The following is a 17899-nucleotide window of genomic DNA, read 5'->3' as shown; positions in this document are numbered from 1 at the left end:
ATCAAAATCATGTAAATTAAACACTTTGCGTCTAATTGGTGAAAACTGTCTCCTAGGTGGTTCAGTATGTTGTCTGATCGTAGGGGATGACGAGACTTGTTGCTTAACAGTCTGTCGACGACCAGGCGGAACATACTTGGACACACTCCCAGATTTGGAACTTGTCTCTGTTGGTGATTATTCTACCTTAGGACCTGATTTATCTATCCTGCCCTTACTGAAAAACTTAGGTGACACTCCCTGGGTGTTTTTTTCTTATTCTGTTTGGGAGTCACAGTTTTCTTAGGCTGAGCCTTTTGACTCTCAGTCATCTTACTAGCATTAACTGGATTTTTCAGAATGGTAACTGGTTTAGTGACAAGCTCAAATGGTTTTCTGTCTTTCTCAGTGTCGATATCAGTATCTGACTCTGTTTCATAGACAACATCTAAAGGTTTTTTCGACTCAACTATCTTAACAGTACTCTCAACATGTGCTTCTTTAGGCTTACCATATTCTAGTTCTACAACAGGACCCTTACTTTTCTCAACTGGTTTGTTAATATACTCACCTAAAAGTGGCGGGGCAACCTGGTTGTAACCTAAACCCTGCTGTTTAGGAGGATTCAAAGTCTGTTTCACATAAGATATCCTCTGCCAATTGTCGATCCTAGCTTTTTCAGACTCGTATTTCAACTTAAATGAATCCCTTTCAGCCTTAAGAGTCTCTATCTGTCCCAAATACATAGTAATCACTTTTCCATCATCTATAACCGTTGATTTTAAGTGACCCACCTGATTTTCTAAAGACTTAATCACATCAACATAGTCTTTCTGTTTATTAAGGTAGAAAAGCGCATCATCATAGTTCTTTTTATTAGTCTGATTCTCCAAACTTAAATTCTTAAGGTCAACTCTAAGCTTAGGACAAGTCTCACATGTAACAGATATCTCATTAAGCTTCGTGATAACACATTCAAGCCTCTCAATTTCCTGTTCATAACCAATGCATTTAGAACAATTAAAAACTGAGTCAATACATACCTTATCATTTCCGGGCGTGTTAGCCATGAATGCATAGTCATTTCTTCCAACCTGAGAATCTGCATCTGATTCTGACTCTGACTCTGAGCTCGTACTATCCGAGTAATCAGCCTCATAACCACCTCTACTCTCACCTTGATCTCCACAAACTGGACTCTAAACAGTAACAATCGTCTCATCATCACTCTTAAGATCACAGTTGAGCAAATGTTCCAGCTCCTCTCTGAACCAAGTACCAACATGACAACTCGTCATTTCTTCTTCATCAGACGAGTCAGTAGTGAACTCAAAATCTGATAAGTCCTGAGCTTTGCAAAACTTATCATACAACCTATCCTTAATCCTCTTTCTGAAGCAAAGTTTCATCAGCTCTTCTGCTCTCTTCAACCTAGCATCACATTTGCACACATAGCATGTGCAATTCGGATTATCCTTACCCGTACAACATGCATTTCTCCTAGCAATTCTTTCTTCTTCAATTTCAGCTTCAGTTTTACCCACAAACACAACATTAGCTTTATGTATATCTGCCGTGATGGACCAGTCACACACTTCATCAGCATACGTGGTCGTCAAGGCCTTAGATTGAATAGACCCTGAAGATTCTTTCTCAACAATAACATGTTGTGGAGTAACTGAAATGGTTGTATTGTGAAAAGGATCAGAAAAACCAGTCTTGGGTGGCCTCGTGCAAGTCTTCTTAAAATGACCAAGCTCATCACAATTGAAGCACCCAACCTTTGACATATCAAAACCAAACTTAGAATCTCGATTCAAACTCAAAGATCTTTGTCCTGTTTTCTTCAAGTACTTTCTAGCACGTCTCACAATGCTACCCATACAGTAAAGTATATCCATTCTCTCAAGCTCGTCCTCATTAATCTGATCATAGTCTTCATTTTCAAGTTAACTATTAAGCACCTGTCCACCAATCATATCGTTGTATGAGTTAACAACAATAGCTACTAATGCCATATCTTCCTGAATAGATTCCCGAGATCTCTTCTTGATATTCTCAGTGTGAAACACAGGAGTTTGAGTCTGAGTCTGAGTCTGTTGAATCGGAGAATCCTCAGTCATCTTAGTTGTAGAATTTTGAGCTTGTAGTTTAGCATTAAAGTAGCCCGACTGAGACGATGGTGCAGACATTTGTGATGCATTGGCTGATATGTATACTGTCTGTAGTGGAGCATGAGTACCAGAAGACGAAGCTAAAGATGATGCAGCAGCTGCTACAGAACCAAGTCTCTTTCTCTTTGCTTCATCTTGAATGTCCTTCTCCATCAATTTCGACGTAAAAGCTGTTAGTGTCAACGGACGACCTGATGAGCTGTACCTGTTCTGAATCTTTTCAATCTCATGATCCCACTTTTCTGGAAGACCATCTTTCAACACCCTTACTGCCTATTCATCATGCACCTCAATTTCATAATCTGCCATCTCTGCAACCAATAATCGATATCTTTCCAAAGTCTGTCCTAGAGATTCTGAGGGAAGAGCCGCAAACACCCTCCATTCATCCTTCAAAACCTTACCCTTAGTCGCACGATAAGTAGCTGTACCCTCTGTTGCTGATTAAAGAGCCAACCAGATATTATATGATGTTTTGTTCCGGTTCTTAAATTGCTGAAAAATCTCCTTAGACAACGCTTGGGTTAGCTGAGCATAACATCTACACTCAAGATTGTACTCTTCACGCTCTGTGGGACTAAACTGTGAAGTTTCTTTGGGTTCACCATCTGCTCCGCATGGCCATACATACGGATTCTCAATACATTCCCAAAGTCTAGAGTCAACTCCGTTTAAGTAAATAACAAACCTAACTTTCCAGTCCAAGAAATTCTTAAGGTTGTCAAGTCTAGGTACTTTATTCGCTTATCCAGATTCACTTTCATTAAGTAACAGTTTTTGTAGTCCAGGAGCAATTACTAACGCGCTGTATTCATTTGTCATTTGTTCATTAGTGTCAGACATTTTGGCTGATTAAGATTGATTAAGAATACTTAAGTGCAATTAAAAGATTCTGTCTCAAAAGTGGATCGGCCGAAGGACGAGACGATCGGTCGGAGGACTGTGACAATCGGTCGGAGGTCTAAGACTGACGGCCGATGGTGAAAACTCAGTAGCTCAATCTTAGCGTAAGGACCTTCGGTCGATGGACGAGTCAGTCGGCCGATGATAACAGACGATCGGTCGATGTACAAAAGACGAACGGCCGATGGTTAAGACAAACGGTTCTAAGTTATGAAATACTGTCCTCCAGTTCACTGCTAGACGATCGGTCGATTGTGTCTGACGTACGGTCGAGGGTCGTGATGAACGGTCGATGGTCGACGATGATCGGCCGAGGGTAGTTCTTACGAATTCTGGACAGATAAAACTAGGGTTTTTCGACAAAAACTTCAATCTTGATCAAATTTGACGTTCTAGACTTAAACAAAACCGATAGAAACCTCAGAAAAACACCCTTGAGCAAAAAGAAACTCGAAAACACAAGATCTAAACGTAAAAATTTCAACTTTTGATTGAAAACCCGTTTTGACCAAAACCCTAAAACAGAAAAACTATCAAATCGACTCAAAAATGTTTGGATCAGCAACTCAAAGCTCTGATACCACTTTGTAGATGAACTAGGGACCTTAGATCAAACGTATTAACCTAGATTAACGGCGGAAACGATAACTAGGGCGAGTCGAATACTTAATTAACTATCGGGATCAATCTAACCAAAAAATAGTTGATATAACCGATGCCTAGAGCCTTGTATTCGGTTGGGAATTGGTCTAGGACGATAAACACAGAATGATACGACGGCTAAAGGGTTTGTGGTGTGTAACCTTTCAATGAACCACAAAACCCGTATATATATATATATATATATATATATATCTTCAGTGACCATCGGCCGGTGGTCTGTGACCTACGGCCGATGGTGAGAGTCCCTCGACCGATGGTCCCTACCATCGGTCGATGGTCTGAGCAGCCAACCAACTGCTCTTAACCAGTTTACGACATTATACTAAGCAATTCAAATACAAAGTATTAATGACGATGTTCATACATGACTGAAATACGAAATACAAAACTAATAGAACTTATTACATAATAGAACTCGGGATTATGCACCAACAACATTAACACACATTTTTATTTTAAAGTTTATGACCTACAATGATATTTTTTAGGGTATATAGCATACATTGAATAAACACTAAAAGTATATGAGATTGTTTACCTTCAACGGGTTGATTGATGTAACCTCAGCTGTTGTGCGCTCCCTTATATTTTCATGCTTCCATTGACGTGCTAGCGCGTCGTCTAGTTTTTTGACAACTTGATCCATAGTAGGATGTCGTAATTGTTCATCCAAGCAACGATACGCTATGTCCGAGAAGATTTCCAGTGATTGTAAGTCCATTTGTTTCCTTAGACCCTTATTAATTATCTCATCCAAGTTTTTATCTGCAAAATGGCGTTTAGCCATTTCAGGTAGAGATTGATCTACTCCACCACCACTAATCCATGCTTTTCTTCCACAAAGGACTTCAAATAACATCACCCCAAAGGAATAAACATCATATCTTGGTATCACAGTTGTCGCGTCCAAATATCCCGGTTCTCTGTAGTTCGAGGTATTAAAGTGGTTACACGAGAGAAGGCGGTGCCTCCAACTTCCTAGAAATTTCATGGAATGTTCAAAACCAAATATCCTTGGTTCCCAATCTTCATCTAAAAGAATTTTAAAGCTACTAATGTCACAATGTATGACATCATAATGAAGGTAAGCCAAAGCTTGCGCAACACCTAAACATATTTTCAGCCTTCGTATCCATGTTAAATTAATTGCATCAGTAAGATTCTGGTCAAGATGTCCATGAACTGTACGCTCGTAAATAATGATCCTCTCTCCATATTCGTCACAAGAGCCAGCAACATAGGCAATATTTTTATGGCTGAGACTATGAAGCGTGTTAATCTCTCTCCAGAATTCAGCTATTTGCTCATATGTATTGCCCACCCTTCGTGCAACAACATCAGTCAATTTTGCAGATCGCAACATTTTCCCTTTGTAATACCTTCCGGATTCACCATCCTGAATGAGATTTTCATCAGAGAAGTTGTTGGTTGCCGAGACAATCACTTGAAGTCGAATCTGTAGGTGATCAAATTCTCAGGGTATTAAAGTGAAACAATTAGAATACAAAAAATGAGTGAAATTAAACCTTAGAAAATAAATATGGGTAAGGACTAAGGAGTATATTTTCAAGCTTAATTTTACAAGTCTACCTTAATACTTGTAGCGACCCGACCAAATCATGTTTGACGGCGCCGTCTACTTAGGTCCCGTTACGTGGTCATAAGTCTTTAAGACAAAGTTTGACCAAAATATGTCGCCTTCATTTCAAAATAAAGATTGTTCCCAAAGTTTACAAGAATTGTTCAACCAATAGTTAAGTTACAACGTTATAATACGAATGAAATCTAGGCGACACGGTTTAAAGTAAAGTCAAAAGACGCTCCATGAAATGCACATATACCCGACATCCAATGCAAGTATCAAATAATGAGCGGAAGCATGTATCATGTATCGTTCAAGGACCTGAGAAAAACATAGAAATCTGTCAACGAAAACGTTGGTGAAATCATAGGTTTAAGTAAGTAAGTACAAGTGAACCACAAGATTTGCATCAATGAATTAATAGTAATACATTCCAAAAGTTTGTTTCACGAGCACCCAATTATCAATGCTTAACATTTCCTTCCATTGAACCCCATCACTTAGTGCTAGAACATACACTGTTTCTCGAAAATATATTTCATTCGTAAACGGTAGCGAACCGTTTGAATGAGGGTTTGTCAAACCCATATGGATCCATACAACATAAGTTCTCGCTTACACCCGGCAAGTGTAACTAATGATAATCGAATTGAGGATTTTGTTCTAAACTCGTATGTAGAATGTTTGTTTTCCTGTACTTGTGTTCACTTAGTAAAGAAATGTTTATGTTTTCTCATCCCAAATGTAAGTTCAAAAAGAGTAAAAGTGGGACTATGATCTCACCTTGAGTGCACGAGTAGTAAAGTACTTCGACAAGTAAACGTGTGCAAAGAACAATGCTAGTCTTGACCTAAACAATAGGTTTGTATCAATAACGGTAAACACAATAGGTCAAAGATGTTCAATTAGTCCTATGGCTCGTTAAGACTCGATCATAATAGCATGTGAATCAAATTGTCATGTTTCATGCAAGGTACAAGTATAAAAACATGTTAGAACGATTGCACAATTATTTGGTTAAGTTTGATTAAAAGTCAACTTGGTCGGGTCAAAGTCAACAGAAAAGTCAACGGGGTCGGGTTGGATATCCGACAATTTTTCTAAGTTATATAATCATATATGAGCATGTTGGCCAAGTTTCATGTTAATCGGAGGTCCGTAGCATAGCAAACATTTTCATGTCAAATGACCAAAGCAAACAGCCAGTTTTAGCCAAATGGGACGGCGTCCCAAATGGCTAGACGGCGTCTCGATTAAAAGAGTGGGACGGCGTCCCCAATTCCTAGACGGCGTATAGGTTAGAAAAGTGGGACGTCGTCCTGGGTATCTGGACGGCGTCCTGAGGTGTTTCCAGGCCCTGGTTGCTGAAACTCCTAAGTGCACGAATCAAAACTCAACCCAACACAATTTACAAACCGCAAACATTCAAGGCATGCATTTTATATCACCGGAAAGGTATTTTGACAAGGAACGCAACTATGCACTTTTTATCAATCAAACTTTCATTTACAACAACCAAAAACCGCAATCAATGCTCCTCATTCAATGCATACAAGTCATAAACGCCATTTAATGATTCGATAGCCAAATTACATGAACAATATGCCGTTTCGAAGGTAATTAAGCATACAACACAACCTAACACTTACAATTAACATTTCATGTCATTTAATGCATTAAAAATCCATTCCTAGTTCATGAAACCCTAACCAAAAATCACCAAATTTCATAATCAAGTTTAAGAGGTTTCTTAGATCAATCTTTACATCCAAATGAAGCTAATGATACTAGTAACACTTTTAAAACATGCACATTAACAATCTAATAACATTTGATCATCCAAAATCAAGGATTTAGCAAGTAATTTTCATAATGAACTAGTTACACCAAAAACAACAAATCGAGCATACAAATTACTTACACGACATCACAATGAGCCATAGACACTAATTAACATACTTTTAAGTCAAGAACACAAATTTAAAGAAAACTAGTGTTTTAGAAATGTTACCCAAACGAGATGAAGTTGGTACCAAAACGAAGAGGATGAAGAGAGGATCACGAATATGTAATTTATTTTGTTGTAAGCCTCCTAGATCGAATTTAGATGATGATTGAATGAATTTGGAAATTGGGTGTGTTCTTGCTAGAGAGAAAGAGAGAGAGAGAGAGAGATGGTTGAATGGTGGTGATTGGGGTGGACTAGGTGACCTAGTCAACTAGTTTGCCCCGTGTCAATTTTAGTCCCTCGAGTTTGTAGTCGGGTGCGGAAAATACCTAAACGGAATATTTTAAAACGCGTATTAACGGGAGATGTTATAGACATGTAACGGAGTTTAAATTAGTATAACGGAAAAGAAAATGGAAAAAGGCGGGATGTTACATTACCTACTCCTTAAAAGAAATTTCGTCCCGAAATTTAAGTAGGCGTAGTAGTCGTTGTTTCTTCCTCGAGATCTTGCGTTTCTGAATTCACAAATAGATGAGGATACTTCCTTTGCATTTGGTCTTGTCTTTCCCAAGTAAACTCGGGTCCTCTTTTGGCATTCCAACGAACCTTGACAATCGGGATTCGGCTTTGTTTCAATGTCTTGACGGAGGTGTCCACAATTTCAACCGGTTCCTCCACAAAATGAAGTTTGTCATCAATAGTAAGTTCTTCGAGAGGGATGACGATATCGGGTTCGTCAAGACACTTTTTCAAGTTAGATACATGGAAGGTAGGATGAACGGAGTTCAATTGAGGCGGAAGATCTAAACGATAAGCAACGGTTCCAATACGCTCCAAGATTTCGAAAGGACCAATATACCGCGGATTTAGCTTCCCGCGTTTCCCAAAACGGATTACACCCTTCCAAGGTGCAACTTTTAACATTACTCGGTCACCGACTTGAAATTCAAGATCGTTGCGTCGTTTGTCGGTATAGCTCTTTTGACGACTTCGGGCCGTCCTAAGCCTATCTCGGATTTGAACGATTTTCTCGGTGGTTTCGTGAATGAGTTCGGGTCCGGTGATTTGCACGTCACCTACCTCGGCCCAACAAAGAGGTGAACGACATTTGCGGCCATATAGCGCTTCAAAAGGTGCGGCTTTAATACTCCCGTGATAACTATTGTTGTAAGAGAACTCGGCGAGAGGTAAGTGCTTGTCCCAAGCTTTTCCGAAATCAACCACGCAAGCTCGTAACATGTCCTCTAAGGTTTGAATTGTACGTTCGCTTTGTCCATCGGTTTGAGGATGATATGCGGTGCTCATGTCTAAACGCGTTCCCAACGCTTCTTGCAATGTACGCCAAAATCTAGAAACGAAACGGCCATCTCGGTCGGAGATAATCGATAAAGGTACACCGTGTCGGGCTACGATCTCCTTAATGTAAAGTTGTGCAAGTTTCTCCATTTTGTCCGTTTCTTTCATGGCAAGGAAGTGTGCGGATTTGGTGAGACGGTCAACAATAACCCAAATGGTATCATAACCGCCCGTCGTTTTTGGTAGCTTGGTGATAAAATCCATCGTTATCCTTTCCCACTTCCATTGCGGGATTTCGGGTTGTTGAAGTAGTCCGGACGGTCTTTGGTGTTCGGCTTTGACTTTGGAACATGTCAAACACTTGGAAACATAAGTAGCTACGTCCCTTTTGATGTTCGGCCACCAATATAGTTATTTAAGGTCGTGGTACATCTTATTGGCACCGGGGTGAATCGAGTATCGTGACTTATGGGCTTCATCTAAAATAAGGCTTCGTAGATCCCCATAACTAGGCACCCAAATTCTTCCGGCGAAATATCGGAGTCCGGTTTCTTTAACTTCGAATCGAGAGGTGAGGACGTTCAAGTGTTCGAGTGAGATGTTTTCATCCTTGAGAGCCTCATCTTGGGCTACCCGAATTTGGCTATTAAGGTTGGTGTGAATGGTGATGTTTAAAGCTCGGACACGGAGAGGCACCGCTCTTTCTTTTCGACTTAAGGCATCGGCTACTACATTTGCCTTCCCAGGATGGTAACGAAGCTCGCAATCGTAATCGTTTAAGGTTTCAATCCACCTTCGTTGTCTCATGTTTAGTTGCTTTTGATCGAAAATGTGTTGAAGGCTTTTGTGATCGGTGAAGATAGTACTCTTGGTTCCATAAAGATAGTGTCTCCACATTTTAAGTGCAAAGACAACGGCTCCGAGTTCGAGATCATGTGTCGTATAGTTTCGTTCATGAATTTTGAGTTGTCGAGAAGCATAAGCAATGACTTTCGTTCGTTGCATCAATACACACCCAAAACCATGTTTTGAGGCATCGCAATATACAACAAAGTCATCATTGCCTTCGGGAAGTGACAAGATAGGAGCGGTGGTTAGCTTCGTTTTCAAGATTTGGAATGCGGATTCATGTTCGGTCGCCCAAATGAATTTCTTTCCCTTGTGAGTCAATGCGGTTAGAGGACGTGCAACCAAAGAGAAATTTTCGATGAATCTACGATAGTACCCGGCGAGACCCAAAAATTGACGAATGTGAGTAGGAGTAGTAGGAGTCTCCCATTTGCTAATGGCTTCGATTTTCGTTGGATCGACTTTAATACCTTGGTCACTTACAACATGACCAAGAAATTGAACTTCCTTTAACCAAAATTCACACTTGGAGAATTTGGCATAGAGTTGTTCTTGTCTTAAAAGTTCAAGCACAAGTCGGAGATGTTGTTCGTGCTCTTCTTCATTTTTAGAATAGATCAATATGTCATCGATGAACACAATAACGAATTTATCGAGATACGGTTTGTACACGCGGTTCATAAGATCCATGAACACCGCCGGTGCGTTAGTGAGACCAAATGGCATGACAAGGAATTCATAACTACCATAACGAGTTCGGAAAGCGGTTTTGGAGACATCTTCCCCCTTAACCCTCAATTGATGATAACCCTAGCGGAGATCGATTTTCGAATATACACAAGACCCTTGTAGTTGATCAAAGAGGTCATCGATGCGAGGAAGAGGATATCGGTTCTTAACCGTCAATTTATTTAGTTCACGATAATCAATGCACATTCGTAGGGATCCGTCTTTCTTTTTAACAAACAAAATCGGAGCGCCCCAAGGTGAATGGCTAGGTTGGATAAAACCACGATCAAGTAGTTCTTGGATTTGACTTTGCAATTCTTGCATTTCAGATGGAGCGAGTCTATATGGTGCACGTGCTACGGGTGCGGCTCCCGGAATAAGATCGATTTGGAATTCAACCGGTCGATGAGGCGGAAGACCCGGCAATTCGTCGGGAAATACATCGGAATAGTCACTAACAATTGGCACATCATCGATGTGCTTCTCATCGGACTCGACTTTCTTAACGTGAGCAAGGATCGCAAAACAACCCTTACGGAGTAGTTTTCTAACTTTAACACATGAAACGAGGTTGAGTCCGGTGCAACTCTTATCGCCATAGACGATCAAAGGTTCACCATTCTCGATAGGAATTCGGATTGCGTTAAGATCACAAAGAATGTGAGATTTCGTTTTGACTAACCAATTCATACCGATTATTACATCAAAGCTTCCTAGTTCCATGGGTATCAAATCAATTTCAAATTCCTTACCCAAAATGTTTATCGTACACCCCCGGTAATATGTGTCGGCACTTAATAGTTTCCCGTTAGCCACTTCAATGGTATAAGTGGTATCTAATGGAAGAGGTAGAGTGCTAAAATAATGAGTCAAAGTCTTGGATACAAAGCATTTATCGGCACCCGAATCGAATAAGCAAGAGACATAAGAATTGTTGAGAAGAAACGTACCCGTGACTAGTTCAGTGTCATCCCGGGCTTCCTCGGTGTTGATGTTGAAAGCTCGGCCGCGCGTATTGGTGTTATCTTTCCTCTTCGGGCATGCATTTCTATAATGACCCGTTTGGCCACATTCGTAACAAGTGCCCGTCTTTGGTGCATTGGGCCACTTTCGAGTGACGGGAGTGGCACTTTTACAATCGTTGGCCTTATGACCAATTCCTTGGCACCGATGGCAAATTAGCTTACTACATTCGCCAAAGTGATGTTTGTTGCATTTGTTGCAAAAAGGTAGATTCCCGGCATAACCCTTCTTGCCGTCGAAAGTGAAAGATTTCTTGGCAAAGTTGTTGTTGCTTGATTGGGAGGGTTCCCACTTTCTTTTGTTGCCGCCCGATTTATCCTCGGCCTTAGGTGCCGGAACTACGATTTCGTCAACCGTTTCAATTAGTTGGCGAGCCATGTTCATAGCGGCTTGATGAGTAGTGGGTTTGTATGACATCACCCCTTGTTTGATGCTTTTTGGAAGACCGAGCATGTAGAGCTCAATCCTTTGAGATTCGGGGTTAACAAGATTAGGACACATCAAGGATAGTTTGGCGAAGCGTTGATTATAAGCTTTAAGATCGTTTCCGACCGCTTTCAAAGCTCTTAGTTCTTCCTCAAGCTTTCGGGTTTCTTCGCGCGGAAAATATTCAACAATCATCTTTTCCTTTAGATCGGCCCAAGAGAGGGCATGAGCTTCATCGGTACCCACCGATTGAACATAGGTGTTCCACCATGTTAGAGCAATTCCGGAGAAAGTGTGAGTGGAGTATTTGACCTTGTCTTGGTCTCGACAACCGCTTATGCTAAAGACGGCTTCCGTTTGCTCAAACCATCGGGTGAGCACGACCGGTCCCCCGGTTCCATCAAAAGTGTGAGGTTTGCACCCCATGAAAGCTTTATAGGAGCATCCCTCGTTTGAGTTTCCGGCTCCATTGTTGTTGTTGTTGTTGTTGTTGTTATTATTATTGTTGTTGGATGAGTGACCGGCCATGGCCGCATCTACGGCGGTAGCTATCATCCGTTCGAGAGCTTGTTCGGGAGTTTCATTGCGGCGTATACGACGAGGAGCCATTGTTCCTTCAAGACACAAGAATATCATTGATTAGTATTCTCAATAATACTAACCGTGATATAGAATAAAGATAAAGAGAAGTTTTTCCTCGACCCGCCTTAAATTCTTTATGTCATAATGTCGGAACGTTCATATGAGTCACCGTAATATAATCCCGGAAATTATATTACCCTGATTCATATGTGCATTCGACATCATTTCATATAGTCAAGGTGGCGCGTCAATCAAATTAAACAACGTGAGATTAAGATGAACTAAGAGTAGATATGAGTAGAAACGTTCGAGTATAAATGCACAAGTAGTCAAGTAATTCCTACTTCAAGTCTATATGCCGGTTGTAGTCTAGACTCACCAATGTACCCTATGACTCGAGGTTGACACCAATGAACTCTAAATCCCTACAACCAACGCTCTGATACCATCGGTAGCGACCCGACCAAATCATGTTTGACGGCGCCGTCTACTTAGGTCCCGTTACGTGGTCATAAGTCTTTAAGACAAAGTTTGACCAAAATATGTCGCCTTCATTTCAAAATAAAGATTGTTCCCAAAGTTTACAAGAATTGTTCAACCAATAGTTAAGTTACAACGTTATAATACGAATGAAATCTAGGCGACACGGTTTAAAGTAAAGTCAAAAGACGCTCCATGAAATGCACATATACCCGACATCCAATGCAAGTATCAAATAATGAGCGGAAGCATGTATCATGTATCGTTCAAGGACCTGAGAAAAACATAGAAATCTGTCAACGAAAACGTTGGTGAAATCATAGGTTTAAGTAAGTAAGTACAAGTGAACCACAAGATTTGCATCAATGAATTAATAGTAATACATTCCAAAAGTTTGTTTCACGAGCACCCAATTATCAATGCTTAACATTTCTTTCCATTGAACCCCATCACTTAGTGCTAGAACATACACTGTTTCTCGAAAATATATTTCATTCGTAAACGGTAGCGAACCGTTTGAATGAGGGTTTGTCAAACCCATATGGATCCATACAACATAAGTTCTCGCTTACACCCGGCAAGTGTAACTAATGATAATCGAATTGAGGATTTTGTTCTAAACTCGTATGTAGAATGTTTGTTTTCCTGTACTTGTGTTCACTTAGTAAAGAAATGTTTATGTTTTCTCATCCCAAATGTAAGTTCAAAAAGAGTAAAAGTGGGACTATGATCTCACCTTGAGTGCACGAGTAGTAAAGTACTTCGACAAGTAAACGTGTGCAAAGAACAATGCTAGTCTTGACCTAAACAATAGGTTTGTATCAATAACGGTAAACACAATAGGTCAAAGATGTTCAATTAGTCCTATGGCTCGTTAAGACTCGATCATAATAGCATGTGAATCAAATTGTCATGTTTCATGCAAGGTACAAGTATAAAAACATGTTAGAACGATTGCACAATTATTTGGTTAAGTTTGATTAAAAGTCAACTTGGTCGGGTCAAAGTCAACAGAAAAGTCAACGGGGTCGGGTTGGATATCCGACAATTTTTCTAAGTTATATAATCATATATGAGCATGTTGGCCAAGTTTCATGTTAATCGGAGGTCCGTAGCATAGCAAACATTTTCATGTCAAATGACCAAAGCAAACAGCCAGTTTTAGCCAAATGGGACGGCGTCCCAAATGGCTAGACGGCGTCTCGATTAAAAGAGTGGGACGGCGTCCCCAATTCCTAGACGGCGTCTAGGTTAGAAAAGTGGGACATCGTCCTGGGTATCTGGACGGCGTCCTGAGGTGTTTCCAGGCCCTAGTTGCTGAAACTCCTAAGTGCACGAATCAAAACTCAACCCAACACAATTTACAAACCGCAAACATTCAAGGCATGCATTTTATATCACCGGAAAGGAATTTTGACAAGGAACGCAACTATGCACTTTTTATCAATCAAACTTTCATTTACAACAACCAAAAACTGCAATCAATGCTCCTCATTCAATGCATACAAGTCATAAACGCCATTTAATGATTCGATAGCCAAATTACATGAACAATATGCCGTTTCGAAGGTAATTAAGCATACAACACAACCTAACACTTATAATTAATATTTCATGTCATTTAATGCATCAAAAATCCATTCCTAGTTCATGAAACCCTAAACAAAAATCACCAAATTTCATAATCAAGTTTAAGAGGTTTCTTAGATCAATCTTTACATCCAAATGAAGCTAATGATACTAGTAACACTTTTAAAACATGCACATTAACAATCTAATAACATTTGATCATCCAAAATCAAGGATTTAGCAAGTAATTTTCATAATGAACTAGTTACACCAAAAACAAAAAATCGAGCATACAAATTACTTACACGACATCACAATGAGCCATAGACACTAATTAACATACTTTTAAGTCAAGAACACAAATTTAAAGAAAACTAGTGTTTTAGAAATGTTACCCAAACGAGATGAAGTTGGTACCAAAACGAAGAGGATGAAGAGAGGATCACGAATATGTAATTTATTTTGTTGTAAGCCTCCTAGATCGAATTTAGATGATGATTGAATGAATTTGGAAATTGGGTGTGTTCTTGCTAGAGAGAAAGAGAGAGAGAGAGAGAGAGATGGTTGAATGGTGGTGATTGGGGTGGACTAGGTGACCTAGTCAACTAGTTTGCCCCGTGTCAATTTTAGTCCCTCGAGTTTGTAGTCGGGTGCGGAAAATACCTAAACGGAATATTTTAAAACGCGTATTAACGGGAGATGTTATAGACATGTAACGGAGTTTAAATTAGTATAACGGAAAAGAAAACGGAAAAAGGCGGGATGTTACAATACTGTAGTTCAATTTCAATATTTTTGTTTCCTATACATTTGACATAATTATGACAAATGAGTACAATTATAAAGCTTGAGAATAAAACGGGTAAGATGCAAGTATATATGAAGTAAATCAGTTACGGAGTATATGGTTTCATCTCAGTCTGTATAAAACTAATAAAAAAGATCATATGGCAACTCGTAATTTCTTACCATCTGATGTACATAATCGTAAGCTTCATAAAGTTTATCACAAACTTGGTTAGCATCTGGACGTTGTGTTGGATCTTTGTGTAAGCAAGAGTAGGCTGTTTCTGCAAAACACTTGAATGATTTTGACTCCTTAATTTGTTCCCACAAACCAGGATGCATTATTTCCTCCAGTGTTTCATTTTCATAATGAAATTTGGCCAATTGACCCAGTAACGGCTCATTATCTGTGAATGCCTTTCTCCCGCACAAGATTTCAAATAAAACGATACCGAATGAGTAGATATCCGACTTTTGATTCACACCTCCCCTCTTTTCAATTGCCGGATCTATATACCCTCGTGCCCCAATAGCCTCACAAAGAATAACTTCATCGTTTTGATTTATTGACTGTTTGAGTGAATATTCAAATCCGGATAGTCTAGGCGACATACTTTTATCCAATAGAATTGTGGAGCTATTGATGTTGCGATGTATGAGACAATATTTCTCCCCAAATCCATTATGAATGTATTGTATTGCACACGCCACATTAAAACATATTTTGAGTCTATGAAACCAACTCAAGGTGGTTATGTCGCTTAGATACATCACTAGACTTCCCTTAGCATTACGGTGATGTAGTACGATCATCTCACCATTTTCATCACAGAACCCAATTAGAGATGCTATATTTTCATGTTCAAGAGTCGAAAGCGCCGAAATCTCCCTGAAAAACTCAACGTCTCGTTGACCATGGTAACGACTTAACCTCCTAGCAGCAATTTTTATAGACTTCCCCGAGCGAATGAGTTTCCCTTTATAGACCTTTCCAAAATCACCCATCTCGATGACATTTTTATCATCAAAATTGTTGGTGCCTTCTAGTATTTCTTCGAGGGGGATTTTTAAGCGAGGGAACTGTCTGATGAATTGTTCCATATTTCTGTTGATCAAGTAAAAATTAAGACGCACAAAAACAACGGGCCGGGTTACGAATGAAAGAGAAAATATGATTTCAAGTGAAAATCTAGAAACGCAACATCATTTTCTTTAAAGACTAACCGAAACTAAGGTGAAGGTAAGATATACTTCCTATAATATATGGATATATGGGAGTTGATCCTCACACACCACTTTTTGATCAGTCTACACCTAATTTACTATTATACTCTTAATTATACATAGAATAATAATATAAGTTCAACTCTCTAGGGGTATAACTGTAAATTTATAAGACAAAAGTGTAGATGGATCAAAAAGTGGTGTGTGAGAATCACCTCCCATAATATATAATACAAATACAAATATAATATATATATATATATATATATATATATATATATATATATATATATATATATATATATATATATATATATATATATAATAGAATATATATAATATATATATATACTACTAGTATAGTAGTAGTATATATGTAAGCGACGAAAGTGTATGTGAACAAGAACAATTTCCTTCTCTTTATTACATAGAATTTGACTCGCAAGTTTTATGAAATCTAATAGAATTAAAACCTTAATTGTATTCTATAAGGATATATTAAGGATGTTTGATTAAAAGTGAATTGTATTCAAATCCATTAATTAATGCTCACATGTTATTGTGAGCGTAAGAAAATAATTAATCAATTTGAATTTAATTCATTTTCTTAAATGCAAGTTGTCGGCATCATCTAGAGGGAATTAAACAAACTTTGCAATCATATGTCACGCACACACACGTTTTTGGACGGATATTCGAACCGTATTGCAGGGATCCGAACTTTAGACCATCCCGAGGGGTAGACGGGTCGGACTTGGATCCTGAATATGAGTCGGTAAAACATCTCTTAAATAAAATAAATCCCACAAATATCTGTAAGGGGAGGAACTCGAACTTGAGACCTCCCCACTCCTTCCAATACACAAGCGTAAAAGGGTGAACCACTGAACCATTAGGGTAGATTCGATTTAATTCGCTTGAGACCTCTTCACCCCTCCCAATTCACCTTTAACTTCACATGTTATGATGACGTTACTTTTTTTTTCAAAAATAATGAATACTATATAATTTGGATTTTTATCGAAAAGTAAAGATTCTAACCGAATGAGGAAACTGGACGGCTCAAAACAAGTAAACGTCACAAATCGACTGTTACTTCAGCCGAGTCAAATCCCTACCGCACCATAAGGCATACAAGAAACAACTATAACACACTAGAACATTTGACAAAGCCCAAATGAAAAAAATAAAGCACTATCTAGAAGCAATCTAATACGAACACACAACAACTAAAGCACAAGCTAAGATGGTCTTTTACCATTCCTCAAATCCGGACATTTTGTAAATCTGCTAATTTTGTAAATGTGGAGTTCTTTACCATTGCGAAATTTGATGTTTTACGAGGAAACGTTGGAAGAAGAACCAATCCGGGACCCAGGAACTCAAGGAAACCCCTCATCCACAAACTCTTGAATATATATATATATATATACATATATATATATATATATACATATATATATATATATATATATACATATATATATATATATATACATATATATATATATATATATATATATATATATATATATATATATATATATATATATATGGGCAGGTTCAAACAAGAACCATAAAAAAGGCGAGAACTGCGAGAACTTTTTAATTTCATAGTTTTTATGCATTTAAATGCAACAAATTACATGAAAATGTTAATTAATGTTCATATCATTAACAAAC

At 38.8% G+C, this 17899-nt stretch overlaps 1 protein-coding gene across 1 annotated transcript; it reads right to left on the bottom strand.

The window, feature by feature from the left end:
• Positions 1-4233: 4233 nt before the first annotated feature.
• LOC139900461 (receptor-like protein kinase HERK 1) lies at positions 4234-16093 on the bottom strand. Its single transcript, XM_071883232.1, has 2 exons — positions 15176-16093; positions 4234-5175 (listed from the first exon to the last, which is right to left on the bottom strand). Exons 1-2 carry the CDS (start codon positions 16091-16093, stop codon positions 4234-4236), a joined length of 1860 nt encoding a protein of 619 aa, XP_071739333.1.
• Between the last annotated feature and the right edge of the window lie 1806 nt (positions 16094-17899).

The sequence above is a fragment of the Rutidosis leptorrhynchoides genome, chromosome 3, assembly GCF_046630445.1.
Source record: "Rutidosis leptorrhynchoides isolate AG116_Rl617_1_P2 chromosome 3, CSIRO_AGI_Rlap_v1, whole genome shotgun sequence".
NCBI classification, from domain to species: domain Eukaryota; kingdom Viridiplantae; phylum Streptophyta; class Magnoliopsida; order Asterales; family Asteraceae; genus Rutidosis; species Rutidosis leptorrhynchoides.
The sequence above is the reverse complement of the archived record's forward strand: the minus strand, read 5'-3'. Positions and strand labels throughout refer to the sequence as shown.

What these genes read in the sequence shown, in the direction of transcription:
- LOC139900461 (XM_071883232.1), bottom strand. Translation starts at nt 16,093, where the DNA reads ATGGAACAATTCATCAGACAGTTCCCTCGCTTAAAAATCCCCCTCGAA. An exon ending in ACGATTATGTACATCAGATG is followed by an intron (nt 5,176 to 15,175) that starts GTAAGAAATTAC and finishes GATCACCTACAG; the next exon opens with ATTCGACTTCAAGTGATTGT.